This window comes from Periplaneta americana, chromosome 8, assembly GCF_040183065.1.
Source record: "Periplaneta americana isolate PAMFEO1 chromosome 8, P.americana_PAMFEO1_priV1, whole genome shotgun sequence".
In the NCBI taxonomy this organism is placed as follows: domain Eukaryota; kingdom Metazoa; phylum Arthropoda; class Insecta; order Blattodea; family Blattidae; genus Periplaneta; species Periplaneta americana.
This window is the reverse complement of record NC_091124.1, coordinates 112081466-112101313: the sequence shown is the minus strand read 5'-3', so window position 1 is coordinate 112101313 and position 19848 is coordinate 112081466. Positions and strand designations below refer to the sequence as shown.

Sequence of the window (19848 nt, the reverse complement as noted above, 5' to 3'; positions counted from 1 at the left end):
GAGAAAACCCCGGAAAAAACCTCAACCAGGTAACTTGCCCTGACTAGGAATCGAACCTGGTTTCGCAGCCAGACGCGCTAACCATTACTCCACAGATGTGGACCACTACAGGGTGGAAGCCATGTAACCATCTGCATTGAAAGGAGGGATATATTACATGAAAATAAACAAAAAAATGTGTTGTATCTTTTGAGATTAAGTGTATGGTTAATTAAATAATTGCATCAAAAACATGTTGGCAACGTCGCATTGCCAAAGATTCCACATAGAGATGTAAACAAAAGGCTATGTATTTCAAAATCAAGTGTCTGGTTTGACCCAGGTTTTTCTCGACCAAATTTAAAATATTCTCTTCCCTATCAACATTTTTGTCAGTTATTATTAACACCGTTTGCGAAATGTTGGAATTATGCTGCCCATGTCACGGATCAGCTGGCAGACAGCTATGATTACTATATTGAAAATTCCATGAAAATGGGGATTTAAAACGATCTGAGTCTCGAGGTCGTTACTCCAAAAAAGTGAAATTGGATTGACTGCATCGTATTCAAATTTGCATGAAAATGTGTATCATATTCAAAATGATCTCAATACACTAATCGCGTGATTGATAGTCATTTGTTTGATGTGTCAGCTGTTTTAAAAACAGCAAGCTCAATTACGTATGTTGAAAAGGTGTGTTGTAACACATAATATTTTGTATTTTCCTGCCATTATTACCATTCTTCATTAACAGCCAGAATATTAAGTCTTCATGTGCCTTATTAAGAAAACTCATTAATGTTTATAACTAAGGGCTACAGACTGACCAACATGCTAACATGTTGATGACAACATAACTACTTTCGAAACTTCAGCTTCCGTATTCATTAACCTCCGTATTCAGATCGTTTTCAATACTTATTGAAAATTGCATGAAAAGAGTGATGAGGGACATCATATTCAATACAGAAACTGTATTCAATTGACCTGAATACTCCATAAAAACATATTAATTTTAACTAGCACTTCTATGAACACTAACTTTACTATTTACACTATATTAATTAGCACTTTTACGAACACTGACTTTACTATTTACAATATCTTAATTGGCATTTTCACAAAAAATTACTTTACTATTTACAGTATTTTGACATGTATGTTTGCATTTTCAACTAACACTTTCAAAAACTGATTTTACTATCTACAGTATTTAATATCCTACCAGAAATCAAGTGTAGAATGGTACTTGGACAAGACGACCTTGACTACCAACTCATATGGAGCGAGAACAGGTGAACAGGGTTACTGCATCTAGTTTTGTTATTCAGGCAACAAATCTGCAATACTTTTTATTTAATTGACACGAAAACCGTCAATTCTATCAAAATATGACAAAGGAAAAAAATATTCTTTATTACATTCTCTATTGGTATTGAGAGAAATCAAGATCCTATGCATAGTAATCCACAACGACGATAAAGTTACCTTTTGTGAAATTAATTAATAAGTTTTTTTATTTTTGGTACTTGATAATTTCGATATCAAAACTTGCAGAATGGAACAAATGATTTTATGAAGAATGGGTGGAACAGAGAAATTTTCTCCGGTACTGGGACTCGAACCCGGCTTTTCAGCTCTATGTGCTGACGCTTTATTCACTGAGCCACACCAGATTCGAGTTCCAGTGCCGGATTGAACCCTGCTCACTTTAAGTTCTACACCTCTGTTCCCCTTTGGTGCCCTACCCTTATGTACTGTGTCACAGAATATGTGATAGTGGCACAATGTCCAACACTGTGTACAGCTCATGCATTTTGTCAAGACACTCGCGATGTGCAATACAGGAACAACGTTTCTGTGGAGGGGGTAGAAAGAGTGTCTGGACATAATGCATGCACTGTACAGAGGTGCACTCATGAGTGGCTAGGTGGCCAGGGTCCGATGGAACTAGATGCCACTTGAATCACAGAGTGATTACTTACACTATCATATTACTATGATGTACCGAAGTACATATGATATTTCCATGCAGAAATTCTGCATAACCATATGATGAAGAATGGGTAGAACAGAGAAAAATTCTCTCTGCACCGGGACTCAAACCCGGGTTTTCATCTCTAAGTGCTGATGCTTATCCACTGAGCCACACTGGATTCGAGAAGGATTCAATCTGGCATCGCAACTCGAATCCAGTGTGGCTCATTGGATAAAGCATCAGCACGTAGAACTGAAAACCTGGGTTCGAGTCCCAGTGCTGGAGAGAATTTTTCTCTGTTGTACCCATTCTTCACCATACGGTCATGCAGAATTCCTGCACGGAAATATCATATGTACTTCGGTACATCATAGTAATAAGAAAGATTTCATATTGTCAATACTGTTTATGTATATTTTGGTTGTAAATACCGGTAATGTATATTTCAGTTGTATAAATATTTCAGTTGTAAATATTTGTTACATATGTTTCAGTGTCAACAAACAGCCAATTGAAAGAACCACTTAGTCCATTGCCAGAAGTGTCTCAGAGTTCTAATAATCTACAGCAGCCACCATCTGAGAGAAGTGAGACAATTGGCTCTGATAATGTAGAGGCATATACACCACTGCCAGCAGAAAATATTTCAAGAGATACTAAGTGCGTAATTAGTTTGGCTTTTCATAAATACTTTATGAAGATATGGATGTTCTTGAAAGTTATTTGAAAACCATGATCATTTCTTTATTGAACATATTTAATTACTATATGTAGAGCTGAAGTTTTACTCGACCCCACAACCAGGAAAACAAGTCTAGATGAAGAAAATTGATTATCATGATTGCCACTAAGAGGGAAAGCCTAATTTTTCTTCTTAGTGGCAATCATGATTGTCAATTTTCCCACTAAGAAGGAAAGCTTAGTTTTTCTTCTTAGTGGCAATCATGATTGTCAATTTTCTATACTAATATGAAAGTATGTAATTATCTACATTTTTTTTATGAGTATGAAGTTAAATTACGCTGTAGTGAAAGTATTCTCATTGTCTATAGGTTTTAAATTTTTCTAATACTTTTTATACAGTTTAATTTATCCTAAATGTCATTTAAACTTTGACTTCAAATTTTTCATTATCTCTTCATTTTATATATTTTTGTCTTTAAAGTAATGTCAGGTAGGGATATTAACTTACACGCTGTATTACTGTATGATTAATGGATTTTTTAAATTATAGCATATAAATAACTTCAAACCACTTCCATTTAGACCATTATTATTAATGTATGTTTTCCATATTTCTTCAGCAATGGGAAAAGTCCACTATTTCCTTCATCATTTGAAACTCTTATCGTCAGCACATATGTAGTAATGACTTCACTGATTTTGTCTGACCAGCAATATGTGTTGAAAACAAATCAAGAGAGCTGTTTTATACTGAGATTGATCATTTCATTAACCATCGACTTTGTTTAATTTTCTTTTTAATTTTATATATTCATATTTTTCTTTTTTTTTTTTTTGTAATATGTTAGTATTCTGTTCTTTAACTTTTTGTTAAATTGCAACTGCTTGTATACTTTGTGACCTGGTAGAGTGTAAGAGAAGGCCCTATGGCCTTAACTCTGCCAGTATAAATAAAGAATTATTATTATTATTATTATTATTATTATTATTATTATTATTATTATTATTATTATTATACAGGGTGAAACAGGACCTCGCCTACAAACTGATAGGGATGATAGGTCATGCAGAGAGGATCATTTTTTGTTAAGGAACATTTATACTCCCAAACACGTCATTTATAAGTTATGCACATTTATCAAGGTGCGCACACCATGCACCATAACCAACTCGTACATTGTTCATCTGCGTCATAAGCCCTCACTCTGTTGTAGCAGTCCATATTTATGTGTGTTGGGTACTTCAATAGTAGGAACAGTCACATCTGGAATTATAATAATCCACATGCAGTTGCTGTTCACAATCACCAACACAGGTTTTCAGTCAACATCTGGGCTGGAATTGTTGGTACTCATCTGCTGGGACCAGTAATTCTGCCAGCAAGGTTAACTGGGGCAGCTTATCTACACTTCCGGACCTGCTGGACAGTGTACCACTTGCTGTGCGCTGCAATCTCTAGTTCCAGAATGAAGGAGCCCCAGCACACTTCAATGTCGATGCAAGAGCACAACTAACCTTCGACTATGGAGAACATTGGATTGGACGAGCAGGACCTGTTGCGTGGCCAGCACGTTCGCCCGATTTAACACTCCTTTATTTTTTTCTTTGGGGTGTGTCAAGCTGATTGACCAAATAAATGCTGTGTTTCACAATGTCAAACAGAATCCTGCCATGCTCGACAGAGTTGGGCGATTGTTACTGCGATGGTATGAAGCATGTAATGAGGCACAGGGCCGACTGTTTGAATATCTATTGTGAGGACATGCCTTTCAGTAAAATGGTATTTCTGTACAATTGTTTGTATTCAATTCCGAACCTTACGGGCGAGCACCTTCACCTGTGCATAACTCATAAACGAAGTGTTTGGGAGTATATGTTCCTTAACAAAAAATGATTCTCTATGCATGGTCTATCATTCCTATCAGTTTGTTGTTGAGCTCCTGTTACACCCTGTATACATACATATATAAACTAATTATCTTTTCTTAATAGTTCTAGGCGTGAAAACTCTGTGAAAGATCGAGAACGTCATATTCGAGATGAGGACAGCAACAAAGCCAGTCCTCAGCAACAAAGCAGAAATACGGAAGGCAGAAATTACTATGAGAAAGACAGAGACAGAGATAGAGCAGATTCTCCTGGAGGCCGGTATAGAGAGAGAGATGATTGGGATAGAAAATATGATTCCATGTATGAACGTGATAGGGATCGTGCTAGAGACAGGGATGATTCATCCAGTGGTGGACGTTACAGGGACGACAGAGACCACAGACATTATGAGATGAGAAAAGAATATAGAGACCACGACAGTCGAAGACCTAGAAGGAAAACAAGGTACAGTTTTTAATCTCTTATAACATATAATATTTAGGGACCACAGAATTTCGCATTTACTTTTGAAAAAATTCATAATAAAAATATATTTCGTGTTCTGTCGTGAATTAGGTATATTATCGCAAAAATTTCGTATAATTGAAGCGTTTTTTTTTACATGGGAACAAAAGAAATATTTTCTTTTTCCTCTTATTCGGATTTTTTCATGAGAATCGAATCTTGAATTGACGCTTGTCTTTTTGAAGCCACACTTTTCTCTTCTAGTATCGAAATAATATTCTTTATTCTTGAAACAATGTTAGACGACTGTATCACGTTTCTCCCAATCCGGCCTCACATTATAGAATTTTAACATTAACATATTTGTCTCGGATACACAACTACCTTCACTCACAAACTCTCTCTGGTATGCACTGTAGTTGTAATGGTGAGACTCATTTTAACAACTGAAACTTGGAAAAAATTTGTTCCAAAACTAGGAACTTCCAATACATTTTAACCTTCTCACCATTTCTCTCAAAACTGGGAATGTTTGATATAAGGGATTGACTGTTAAATCTTTGTTATACAGTGTGTTGCATTGTTTCGATTTCTGTGTGCTGAGTAAGAATAGACACTTTTCTCAATGTAAATCCAAGATTTATCGCATATATCATTAATGCAAACCCTGTGACTTCAAATAATCTTAATTTTGCAGATCATCACTTTCTGTTCTCATTTTTTTTGTTTAGATTCTTTTGTCTTCTTCCTCTTTCCTAGGTTGTACCCTTTTCTTCTTCCATTCTTCCTTGTTTCTATCATTGTTTATTTTTATCATCATATTCTCCTCCTCATTGTAGACTGTCGAATATTTATCATGCTAGTGAAGCAGTATAGTATATTTCAATTTTTGGCCGTACATTGTGATCATGTACTCGTATTAGTATAATAGATAGTTTGTGTTCATTTCAGTGTATTTTGTTTGGTCTATAGTGAATACTTAGGATATTTAAATGTACAGTATATTTTTTAAAGATTGCTCTCTTGAAAGTAGTGGAAAGTTGCCTTCACACTGTGCGCTCTGATTTATGCAAAATGATCTATCAACTTAGACCAAGTGTTAAGTGAAATACATACTACAAAGTGAATGAAACTCTTTTTCGGAACTGAAGATATTGAATTGCATTGAATTGAATTGAATTGAATTTAAAAGGTGGAGGGCTGTGACAGCTCTAGCACTGTGACCTGAAAGATATATTGTGCATCCCCGTCATAATATCCTTACAGTCCAATAGTTTGATGTTCTTCATGAACTGAATCAAACTATGGACTGGGACAGTTGATAGCTCTTCAAGCTTTGGGAAATGTTTTCCAAATATGAGAGCTCTTTGATGGGCGAGTGCATTGCAGTTGCACAATAGATGAACTACAGACTCATCTTCCAATGAACGAGCACAGGCTGGGTTGATGTTATGTCCCATCCTGTACAGGTTCTTCTTGAGGCCACAGTGTCCTGTATGGAATCCAACTGCCCAGCAGAGCTATTTCTTGCTCAATTTTAACAAGTCACTTGACCTGCTTTTATTAAAATTTCTTATGCGGGCCTTAGTGTGTCTGCAGCCATCACAGTTTTTTGAGAATCCAGTTCCCGATAACCTGCTTTACTGGTCTTAGAGATAGTCCCAACACAGGCTCAGATCTTATGAATGGGATCTCAGTTCCCTTTTTGGCAGCCACATCTGCTCTCTCATTACCACGAATCCCTGCATGTCCCGGCACCCATTTCAGTTGAACTGTGTTATTTTCAGCCAGTATCATGAGGGACTTGCGGCGTTCCAATATCAGTTTCGACTTAACCAAGAGGGCTTCAAGTGCCTTAAGTGCCACTTGGCTGTCTGAAAGTATAAGAATATGTCTACGATTGTAGCCCTTCCTAATATTTTCTCTGATACTGGCTAAGATAGCAAAAATCTCAGCCTGAAAGACTGTGGCATATTGACCCAAGCTAAAAGAAAGCTTGGTGCCATTTCAAAATAATTCAGTACCAGTTCCTGACTTGGTTTTGGAACCATCAGTGTGCCAGACTAGATTCTTATTGTTGTCTGGTTTAACTTGATTTTCCCATTCACTGTGCTCTGGGTAAGTGACAAGATGTCGATTCTCATATTGAGAATCTGGTAAACATCACTATCCCAAGAGAGTCTGAGATGTTCCAAGTGTTCAATATTGAACACCGTTGTCTGGCAACAGATTCTATGGTATGCCATGAGGGCCTCAGCCTCAACCCAGATGTGTAATGTGTTGAGTCCTATCAGTATTTCCACTGCTGCAGTGGGAGTTGTTCTAAATGCTCTTGTTATTGCTATTCAAAACACTCTTTGCATTTTGTTAAGTTCAGTCCTGCAGTTCCTTAATTTAACTCTTGACTACCACATAAGTGTGGCATAAAGATCTTACCATAGTGTTTTATATCCAATATATAATCCTAGGTTTTAGACCCCAAGTCTTACCAAGCATTCTTTTACAGGTCCAAAAAATCTCGTAGGACTTGGCACTGCAGTAATCTAGATGCTTTTTCCAAGTTAATCTCTTGTCCAGAATGAGTCCTAGGTACTTAACTTGTGAAGAATAGGGTATCATCTCACCAAAAAAAGTCAGTTCCTTCAAGTTCCCTTAGACCTCATTCTAGTGAAAGGTACTACTACCGTTTTGTTGGGATTAATAGAAATTTGTTTCTGTTGCATCAGAGTTCAATCTTTTTCAGTGCAACTTGAAACACTTCGAAGATTGTATTAGGAAATTTCCCTTTAACAATTACAGCAATATCATCTGCAAAGCTGATATTAAAATACCCAGCCCCATTCAGTTCTCGCAGCAAGGCATCCACAACTAGGTTCCAGAGCAGGGGTGAAAGGATGCCACCTTGAGGACAGCCCCTGGCCGTATTCACTTTTAGTTTGTCAAAATAGGCTCATGCTAATATGCATATTTTCTAGCATAAAATGTGTCCATCTACAGATGAGTGTATGGACATTATACTCTTGAAGGGCTTTTGACACCACTTCACATGAAGTTTCATCAAATGCTCCTTCTATATCTAGAAATGCTCCAATAGCAATTCCTTAAAAGCCAGCACATTCTGAATAGGTGAGACAACATGATGAAGTGGTGTTCTGTAGATTTACCTTGTAGATAGGCAAATTGGTACTTGTGTAAAGGTTGTTGTTGTTTGTTGTTTTCTAATGCCAGGCGTTTGACAATAAAGTCATTTGACCTCTTGCACACCAATATTTTTCAAACATATTATCATGGTCAGCCACTGAAGCACAGATTTTGAGGTGTTCCGAATCCATTTCTTGGTTTGAGTTGCACAATGGACAGTTAGGGGACTGATATATTCCAATTCTATGCAGGTGTTTGGCCAAACAATCATGGCCTGTTGCCAATCTAAATGCAGCTACAGACGATTTTCGTGGTAAATTGGGAATTAACTGTGGATTATGATGCAGAGAATTTCATTTTTTCTCTTGAGATTGTGCTATCAAATTTTGTTTGTTGAAGTCTAAGTATGTAGATTTAATAAATCTTTTCACAGAGTAATAGATAGATTTAGTAACAGTTCTGTAAGTAGCAGTGCTGCCCTTCTTTGCTAGTACATCTGCATTCTCGTTTCCCACAATTCCACAGTGGGATGGTATCCATTGGAATAAAATTCTTTTATTGAGTGACATTAATTGAGAGAGCATTTTAGTTATTTCTGCTGTTTGAGATGAAGGTGTGTGTTTAGAGACTATTGATAGAATAGCTGCTTTGGAGTCTGACAATATAACTGCATTCTTAAATTTATTGATGTGAAATAGAAGATTCCTGAGACTTTCACTTATTACAACGATTTCTCCATCAAAACTTGTTGTTCCATATCCAAGAGATCTATGAAGTGAGAAGAGACAGCACATAACACCTGCACCGGCAGCTTGTTCTCTGGAGATCAAGGATCCGTCGGTGTATAAATGAAGCCAGTTTTGTAGAGGGTACCTAATATTAATTGTCTCTAAAGACAATTGTTTCATTATTTCAGTGTTTACTTCTGATTTCAGTATTTATTCTGTTAAATTTAGATTATACTCAATATTTAACGGAGTTAAAGGGTTTGGTTTAATTTGTAAGTTTTCTTTTAAATTCGGGATATTGATTTTCTGCTTTAATTCTTGAACCATGGATATGAAACTTTTTTGAGTTTTCAATCTACAGAGAGGACTGTATGAATGCCAATTGTTTCCTGGTATCTGATAAGTTTTTCATATTGAATCAGTGCTTTTTCTTCTATTGTCATTTTGCTGCTGTTAATATTAGTGAGGAATCTCATAGAATCTATTGAAGTTGTTTTGATTCCACCAGTAATGAGCCTGAGAGCTTGGTTTTGAACATATTCTATGTCGTTTATGAAAGGTGAAGTAATTAAAATTTCTCCGCAGTACGTCAGCACTGGCTGTATAAACATTTTGTATGTAGTGTTCAAAGTATTCCTAGAGCATCCCCATTTCTTTCCTACTAGTCTTTTTAGAAGGGAGAATCTTTTAAGATCTTTTTGAGAAATGTATTTCAAATGGTTGCTCCATGTTAACTTATTATCGAAAATAACTCCAAGATATTTGGATTCATAAGTCCTAGGAAGGTGTTGGCCATTGTATTGGATATTGAATTCTCTTTCTTTTTTACCAAGTGAAAATATTTGGTAGTTACTTTTGTTTAAACTGAGTGTCATCAAATTTGATGTATTCCATTCATGTAGTTGATTTAGAGGTTTAAGAGCAGAATTTTGAATTTTGTCTCTATGTCTGTAAGATCCGGAAGTCCACAAAACTATATCATCTGCAAATAGTGCTGTTTTCATGTTTGATTCCTCTAATAGGGAGGGTAAGTCTTTTATATAAATATTGAATAAAGTTGTGCTGAGGACAGCGCCCTGAGGTAGACCTCGATATGTTTGTCTGTAACTAGAAAGTGAATTATTGAATTTAGTGGCAATGAATCTTTGACTAAGGAATTCTGATATCCATCTGAACATATTGCTGGAGATACCTAATTTTTGGAGTTTTAGTAGTAATTTATTTCTCCAAACAGAGTCATATGCTAACTGAAAGTCAATAAATATTGCGAAGGTATCTTCTTTCTTGTTAAAACTATCTTTGTATGACTTGTTCATCTCAAAATCTTTTATCACCAAGACAAGCCGGCGTGTCTTGGTGATAAAAGATTTTGAGATTCTAAATACCAAGTTAATCTGTTAGAGATCATGGACTCTATGGTTTTTGCTATCATGCTTAATAGTGCTATTGGTCGATAACTATTAACATCATGAGCAGGTTTCCCTTTTTTGTGAATTGGCACAATGATTGCTTTTTTCCAAGCTGCAGGAATTGAGGTGTTCCATGATAAATTGAAAATGGATAAAAGTACGGACTTGGCTTTTCCTCCCAGATGTTTAAAAAATTCAGAATGAATGTTGTCGGGGCCAGGAGAGTTCTTTGTTTTTAAATTTTGTATAGCTATAGTTAATTCTTTGGGAGTAAAATTTTGATAAATATTTCAGTTTTGTGATATTGCTAGTAATATTGTTTTTATTATTTTTATGTAATTCTCTTTTGATAAATTTGTCAGTTTTTTTGGTATTGGGATGTAATCTGTGAGAGTTTGAGTAGTGTTTATTAAATGCGTTTGCTATATCTCTACTATCTATTAGTGTTTTGTTATTATGAATAATAGGTTGGCTAGTATTTTCCTGTGTATTGGAAATATTCTTCAGAAAGTTATATGTTTTAGTGCTATCGGTTCTGTAATTAATATTTTCAATAAATTTATTGAAACATTTCTTTTTTGCTGTTATGATTGCTTTTTTAAGAATGGCAGTCTTCTTCCTCCAATCTTGAGTATCTTCTGGTGTTTTGCTATGTTCTGCTTTGGTTCTTGCTTTATCTCTATCTTGTTTCAATAAATTCAGGTTTTCTGTCCAGAATGGGGTGTATTTTTTTTGTTTGCCTCGTGGAATGTGCTTTTTTGCAATTTTAAGAATAGATTCACAGAAATATTTGTTCAATCTATCTGAGTTTGTATTTTCCATTAGTGGTGTGTTGAGCTTGAGGTGTTCATCTAGTTCTGTAGTAAATAGTTTCCAATCCGCTTTCTTAAAGTTCCGTGTTGTTTTATTATTGTAGGGTTCTTTTCTTCGGTTTTGGTGGAGATGAATAGAAGCAATGATGACTCTATGGCCAGATCCAGGGTCTTCAATTATTTTTTTCTCGGTTTCTTGATGGATATCTGATGTTACTAGTAATAAGTCTGATTTTGTACCAGAACCAGAATAATGTATGAAAGTAGGGGGATCTTCTTTTCTGTAGACAAGTTCTGCAGTTGTAGTATTTAGGAGGTCCATGATCATTTTTCCAGGTTGGTTTACATTATTGTAGCCCCAAAGTTGGGAGTGGGCGTTACAGTCACAAATTATGATAGTTTTAGGTTGTATATCAAACAAAGTTAGATCAAGAGAATTATTAGGTGGGTTATAGGCACAGTAGATTTTGAAATGTTGTCGATTTTTCCATACTTCAATTTTTATTAGTTCTAATTTGTCTTGATTATCCATTTCTTTTGTGATTTGAAAATTTGTAATTAATTTCTTTGATATACCTGTGAGAATTCCACTACTGATCTGTCTACCTTTGGGTAACAGTTTCATATTAAAACCTTTAAAATAAAAATATTTTAATTGGTCAGCATTAAGGTTTGCTTCTTGAATAAGGAAGATATCTACATTATTATCTGAGAGTATATTGGGTAGTTCAGTCTTCTTGGCTGATGTTATACCGCCAGCATTCCATTGTAAGATGTTTAGTTGATTCTGTACTATTAAAGTAGTCCCCGCCTGGAGATCCGATTGGGAGACTATTTTACCTCCGGATAATTTTACCTTAATGGTACTCAATTCATATTGGAGTTAAATGGCAAGCTGTAGCTGATTTAAGTGAACACCATATTTTAACGTTTTGGTGGCTACTTCATTCACACACAACCCACAGAATGTCTGGAGGACCACACCTGCTGTTGTTCGACGGGTCCATTGGACCTAGCTGGGAGATCTTATTGATCACCAGCTTTCCGTCCTTAAGCCACTGGAGGACGATTTTTGTGCCATAGCAGGTCAGCACTAGGACCAGAAAGTAGAAAGAGGAGGAAGGAAAGTGAAATGAACCCCTAGGCGTCGAATGCTCTAATGCCGTCGGGGTCAAAGAAAGTAAGAGTTCAGTCAGAGGACTGGATAGGAAAGGCTAAAGAGGGAATTAGGTATTGAATAGAGGAAAATTATACCAAATTCAGTCATTAACTCATCAAGCTGACCAGTGCTAATTGATGAGTAGCCCCTCCCTTTAGTTCAGCTCGTAAAATCATGCTTACTAACAGCTGCACCACGGGAAGGTAGGGATGGGACAGTGGGTATTTGTCCAGGTTGGTTCCTTAAGGTCTTCAATGGGAAGGATTAATGGCTCTCTCCCCTGTATCCAACAGATACCCTTTTGCAGCCACTTGTGTAAAGGTAAATCCTTCAGTACTTTGTCCCTAATGTGCTTATCCACTAATTTTTACAATGCTTTAAGAAGCAATGATGATAGGCTTATTGGACGATATGCCTTGGCTTCGGTGTAGCTAGGTCACCCAGGGTTGAGTATAAATGTCACATTGGAACATAACCTGAGGCTAGGCAGATCCTATAGATTCTGCAAAGTAAAGATTGCAGTGAGTTAATTCCCTGTTGCAGCAAAACAGACATGATCAAATCAGGACTTGTGAACTTATATGGTTCAAAAGAATTAATGGCCCATCTTACTTCAGTAACAGTGATCACATTCCTGGCCAGGTTCCAATCCTCTCTACTCGAACATAAACGGAGCTGATTTGGTCACCTCAGGTCAGTCAATTGATCACAATCTACCACTTTTGAGTCCAGAAAATCAACGCTTCCTAGATGAACTAATGTTCCCGTACCTGACTGTAACTACCATCTTGTAGTTTAATTGTGCTTACTATCTTATGAGCACCTTTAGCCATTAGCTTCACGAGTCTTGCACTGTTAGGAATGTTTTCCATCCCCTAGCAGTGCTCTCTCCAAGCCTGCCTTTTGTCTTTATGACTAGTCTTATTGTAACTCGTAAGTTTCCTCCGATAGGTGGTCATATCACCATTTCTTCGTGCAAGTTTGAAAAGCTTTCTTGTTTTACGTCTAAGTTAAGTTTAAAAAGCTTCCTTGTTTTATGTCTAAGTTTGCTTAGCTCTTTAGACCAAGGTACTTGCCTTGGCAAGCCAGCAACCTTAGCTTGGTAATTATGATAAGATAGGAGTATGGACGGTTGCAGCTGGTCAACTGCCAACTTCACATCTATTATTTTATAGAACGAATGTTCCTAGAGATACCCAATACCAATGCTGAAAGGTCTTTTTTATATCCATCCCAATCAGTTTTCCTCAGGTTCCTATTGATCCCTGGATTAGTGATCTGAGACTTAATTCTAAAGTAGATGTACCTATGATCAGATGCAAAAGTGTCCGATGATACATGCCAGTTTGAAACTAGGTCCTCAGCTAATTTAGTCCCTAGTGTTATGTCGATAACTTCCCTCCGCTGTGAATTAGCAAAAGTTGGTTCATTACCTTTGTTAGTTCAGTACTTACCAGATATTCTGCCAGATGTTCGCCCTTTGGATTGATGTCATTGCTTCCCCACAGCACATGATGAGCATTGGCATCAGTTCCTAGGATGATCTCCTTACCCGTCTCTTTGCAATGGGCAATTAATCTCCTCACTGTCTCCGATGGCGGGTTGGGTTCATCATAAGGGAGGTACGCAGATGAGAACAATAAAGTCCTCTTTCTACCGTCTTCCATTATGGATGTTTCAATTGTTGTCACATCTCTAGAACAAAACTTCATGTGAAGCAAAGCATTAATCGAATTTGTAACGTAAATGCAGGTTCTTGTCTTTTCAATATTGGGACTATAGAGTGAGCCCCTAGTACTATTAACTCTCCTGATAAAATCCTTCTATGTCCAAGGTTCTTAATGATAGCAATTTCTATATTTTCCTTAGCTGACTTCTTGCTCAATATGGCAGAAGCTGCCATATTGAAGTGTTCTAAATTAATTTGAATTATATTCATAATTAACAAATCAAAGCACTTACCTTAGACAGCCTCTTGAGTTAAAGTCTCCCCAGAGATTCCAACATCCATGGACTCCAGAGAATTCTCCTCCTCGGCTGCTGCCTCCTGTTCTTCCTGAGCCATCTTTTTACTGAGATGGAATAGGATCTTAGAGAGACCCCTGTCCATCCCAGTAAAAGCAGTCAGTCCTTTGTCCATGATTTTTGCAGCTGATTCCTGGTCAGTCATCATGATTAATTGCTCCCCAGTAGAATCAGGCCCAGTTGTACAATTGCGGAATAAATCTTGGAATAGTTATTCGTGGAATAACCTAACTATTGAATAAATGGGCTACCGTGTTGTATGTTGTTCGTTTATTCCAAGGTTACCTATTCCATAGTTAGCCGAATTGGAACAGAGGTTGGCAATATTTTAGATGGTGTTTTGTTTATGAAGTGCAGTAATTGTTTACACTATTTTGTCTACAGAATTTATTATAAAGAAATGAGTAAATCGATACGAATTATAAATCAAAACTATAATATAGAAAATACACTTAAGCTAGTTGAGATGGTGAATGATTAATGGAATGTGCTAGTAAACAAAAAGACTGATGCCATAACCTCAAATCAAAAGGTAAGAGCATGGGAGTCTATCGCTAGGTTATTTAATGCTCAGACAACTACCTACAGAAATGCAGAACAGCTTCGCTAGAAGTACAGTTCAATAAAGAAAGAGGCAAGGAAATATGCAGCAAAAAAGAGACAGGATAGGCCCCAGACGAACGGAGATTCTGCAGATAAAGTTAAAACAAATACATTATTTGAAAAAGTACTTGAAATGATCAAACTCTCTGCAGAAGGACATGACAGCATATATGATTCTGATGCTACTTTCATGGCACGTGAATTAAATAGTGGTTTTGTCTTGGAAGAAATTAGTGTAGATGAGCCAATAGAAGTGGCATCAGAATCTGCCACAAAAGCAGTGACTGCTATTAACGTTGAGAATGTTCATGATTACAGTGATCCTGAAGTTGAAACAAGCAGTGCAGGAGTAGGTCAACTGTGGAATAAATATACTCCACAAATGCTGAGATCTCCCTTACATCCCGCTCTACAAGCAAAGAAATGTGCAAGTGTGGAACAGGAACCGATATCTAGTGACAATGGCATGCAAAACATATCTCTTCTATCATCACATGAATAATCTCCTTCCACAAACATACCTGAGGCTCCTAATCATGCACTAGAACGTGACATCAAGTTAAAAAAAGCCTAAACCTTCAATTAAAAATAAGGCTTCTAGTCTGTCTTCAAGTGGAAAAAAATTGGAATCGTGGGTCATGAATTAGCTAGGGAATCTCTCAACTATCAGAGGGAAAAGCAAGAAGAAGAAGAAAAAAAGGGAAAGAATTACAGGAACTGCAAAAAAAGGAAGTGGAGTTACGGATTCAATATCAAAAGAGAAAGGAGGAAGAGGAACAAAGGCGGGAAGAAGAGCTTCATGATCTGAGAAAAAAAGAACTAAAATTAAGTATTGAAATTAAAGAGGAAACTTTGAAAAAAATTAAGAACTCTTGAAGAAATTTATTTCTTATTTACTTTACATGTTCCAATTTAAAATAAAACAAAATTAACATTTATTGTCAAAGAAATAGGTCTACTTATTTTCATGTAAAGATCTTCCTGTCAAATTTAAATGAAAACAGTATGTCAAGTGAAATTAATATGATTAATCAAGATTTAACTGAAATAAACACTTACTTAATAAATACTTTGGTTAAACCGTGCTAAACTGAACTGTAATCAATATTTTGTAGTACATACTAGCGTTGTGTATTACAGGCACTATGTTCGGTTTAAGTTTGTCGAGTGGTGAAGTTCGATATTCATTGATGTTCGCCCTGCAGAAGGAGGCCTGTCATGTTTGTTCCGACTTGTTATAAAAATATTCACTGTCCTCCACTCATTGCATGAATGATTGCCGGTGGCCAGTAGACGAACTAAAGCATAAACACTGTGTAGGAGATGGATGACGCAGTGCCAGCGTCTTTCTCGAAATCAGCAATCATTCGTGCAACAAGTAATATTAATCACTTGAGAATTTTAGAACAAATCTTGCGATTAGTTTTTCATATGAAATAAGACTATGTTTTTAATATCTTGGTTGCCTCTCTCATGTTCGAACATTGCAGGACACTAGTAGGGTGAACTCACCAATAGTTGACCAAGGCCCAGTAGTTGACCACATGGGAATGTTTTAATTAAAAATAAGCATTCTGGCAACACTGCAAAATATTCCTTTAGTTATATATGATCTTTAACATCTCTTTATTTCATTTGACTACAGCGGATCCGGAAATTATACTATTACAGAAAGCAGGAAATTTAGGAAACAAAGCATGTGTTTGCAGTATGGCTTCAGTTGGTGCTTGCTATTAGGGAAATGTTATAGCAGATGTACAGAAATCTGAATACATCTCTGAAATATAATTATATTATATTGAATGAATGCATATTTTGCCTTCTACATAAGCAATAGAAAGTATGTATATACACATTTTCAGTTTTTAAAAGTTCTACTATAGGGGTGGTTATTTACTAGGTCTGAATTTTTATCAAGCACCAGTAGTTGACCAGACTGTCCAGCTATTGGACCAGATTAAAATAAAGTAATATTCAGTAATTGTCCATCACTTGCAAATGTGCTCCTCACTTTTTATTTAAATTATGTAGACTCTATGTAACTTGTGTTTTAAATATTTCTTATAACTATGTCAAAAAAAAAAAAAAAGTCCTTTAAATAAAAATCATCCTTAAATAATGCACAGGTAAGGATGCTCAAATGACTTTATTCCAATTCCACAAACTGCAAGAAAATATGGAATACTACATTCCAACCTCTTTGGATATTTCTGAGGGAACATGGCAACAACCAAAGCAGTGGTGAAGAGAACCATGTGAAAGACCGGATCTTGGGTCATTGTGAAATATACAGCGAGGAAAACTTGTTGCTTACTTTGTTGGAAGAAGATTCTGATGTATTTGCTCAACAAGTGGCTGGAAATGTGCACAAGAAGATCCTGAAACTATATTTGAGGATACAGTGCAGTGTGTTCTTCCTGAAAACAGAAAAACTATAGGAAAGGCACACTTACAGGATTCTCATTTTCAGTTTTACAGGTTACAATCTTGGTCAGAATGTAAGTGAATTGTTATGTAATAGAATATGTGTGTGTCTTTTATTTAAAAGTCATATCTAATTTTTTGTGTAGTGGTCGACTACTGGTCAGAACTGGTCATTTACTGACTCATTGCCGTCAACAACTGGTATTTTTGTAAGCTATTAGTTTAAAAATAAATTTCATCATGTTATATCGCTTTAAGGGGACTGGGTAGTCTGAGCATATGGCTGTTGTGTATGAGTGAAGAAATTTTGCTATTACTCTTTAACTTTTGAATCTATTAATTTACAATTTTTACAGCAGACACACAATATTTGCAGGTATATTTTGGTTTTTAGATTACCTTTCTACCTTATATACTTGATTTCATAAACAGTATTGCAGTACTTAAATATAAGTTAAAATCATAGGTATTTTAGGAACTTTTCCTCAGAAACTCTTTGCACCACAGATTCTTACAAATTCAAGCATATTTCCAATGTAGATGACTATAATTACCGCTCTTTAATCACAGTATGAATATTCGTTCAGTAGGAAAAAAAATTATATTTCATCCTGAAAAAAAATTTAAAAATTTTCATATTTTTAATACTTTTGTGACTATAAAATCCATAATAATTTTCATAACTTAAGTGCAAGTGGTCATGCTTCCTCACTACCATATGAAATAGAAGTATGAAAAATTTCTGCCTCCTAGTCCCAGCAGTTTCTGAAAAATATGTTCCTAAAATATCCATGTTTTTAACTTAAATTTAATTAATATTTTTCAGCTTAAAAATTTATATAAAATCAAGAATATGAGGTAGGAAGATAATCTAAAAATCTTAATATATCTGCAAATATTGTGTGTATGCTGTAAAAATGGTAAATTGATAGATTAAAAAGTTGAAGAGTAATAGCAAAATTTCTTCACTTATTTCGCTTACACACAACAGCTATATGCTCAGACTACAGTCCTCTTAAATGTGTAATGAATAGCACCATACCTTTTGTCAACATTTCATTATTATTTTACTGTAGAAATCTTTTCCTTATGACTTTCTCTACACACAAAATTGAGATTTAAGAAACGAATGTTCCTTAACTGGTCAACTACTGGTGAATTCACCATACATACATTCATTACCCAACTGTAAATTTGAGCATACAAGACAATTGATTACATTATTTTGCATAATGTTGTAACAATGGTTATACAAAACAGTATTATTAATGGTTAGGCAAATATGATAATGCAGATTTAATTGGCATATATTTTCTCTATAATTAATTCATTTTTGTTGTAAAATTCTTGCATAATTTAGGCTAGTGCCAGTACATCATTTCACTTTAAAATCTGTTTGAAAGTGTATACAGTATATGTATCATTTAAATATTATTGCAATACTGAGTTAAAATAGTTTACAAAGGTTTGCCTGGTAGCATTGTTTCGAATGATTTCTTGTACATCCTCTTGATGTTCAGCAGCAATGGTCTACTGCTTGCTGTATGTCAGGTTCTACTGGGGGTTCCTCATCTTTCATGTCAATAACTATATTGTGAAGTACGGCACAAGCCCAATGACAGATTCTACTCTACCTGGTTTCAGATGTAGAGTGTTGGCTAAAACAGGAAGTTGTCTCTTCCATACACCATAGGAGCATTCCTAGTTCTGATATGTGACTCGTTGTACAGATTTTCAGCCAGTGACCTTGGCTGTAAAAATGGTAAAAATGGTGTGAGGAGGTAGTTTGTCAGCACATATCCTGAGTCACCAAGTAACACAGCATTCCCCATTTGTCCCTGTTCGAACCTAGCCATTCAATCCAGAATTATTAAATATTGTCTGGTCATGAACTGCCCCTGGCCACCTAGAAACTATGTCCATTATTTTAAGTTCAGCATTACACACACTGTCTCAACGTTCATAGAAAATCTTCCATCTCTTCCTCTGTACTCTTCAGCATGTTCACCACCGAGTGATTTAATTATCACATGGGTAAAATCTGTGCACCTATTACTCTGGGAAACGCAGTTATTCTATAAAAATGTTGCTGTATTTTATTCATTTCAACCTGAGATCCAGAAAACTTTATGAATGTTGAAGCCAGATGGGCAATGGTTTCACTTAGGTTTTTAATTATTATCCTGCTGGCTGTGCTTTTGTCTACACCACAGAAGTCGCCAAGGCAAATTAGAAAGGCTCCACCATAGACTTACTCAATAACTGCTAGACCGCTCACTGGCGCTAGTGTTATGTTCCCAAATTGAACAGTCGACGAGCGGCCATTTGTTTGGTAGAGCTGAATAAGTATGGTTCTTTCGTGTGCTGCTTTTTATTGCAATAATGCACATGGATGTAACGATAAAGAAGGAAGGAATGTTATATTTCACTGGTTAGATAATCCTTAATTTCTACAACGGTATTTTCTCCATATTATGTTACAGAAGACAAACTATTGTACTTGCCATGTGACTCTTTATGCTTCAAGTTTCCTCTCAGTAAAAATTCCCTTAACCGAAAGTGGATAGGT

The 19848-nt window shown here is 35.9% G+C and overlaps 1 protein-coding gene across 7 annotated transcripts in view; it reads left to right on the top strand.

The window, feature by feature from the left end:
- LOC138704946 (protein transport protein Sec16A-like) overlaps positions 1 to 19848 on the top strand; it is a 572743-nt gene that overhangs the window by 77337 nt on the left and 475558 nt on the right. For all 7 annotated transcript variants that reach the window (XR_011333490.1, XR_011333489.1, XM_069833405.1 and 4 more), the window contains 2 exons: positions 2455 to 2620; positions 4637 to 4978. Coding sequence is in view for 5 of the 7 variants with exons in the window: in XM_069833405.1 (XP_069689506.1) it covers positions 2455 to 2620; positions 4637 to 4978 (508 nt within the window). In the remaining 2 variants the exon portion in view is untranslated. The remainder of the gene's footprint in view (positions 1 to 2454; positions 2621 to 4636; positions 4979 to 19848) is intronic.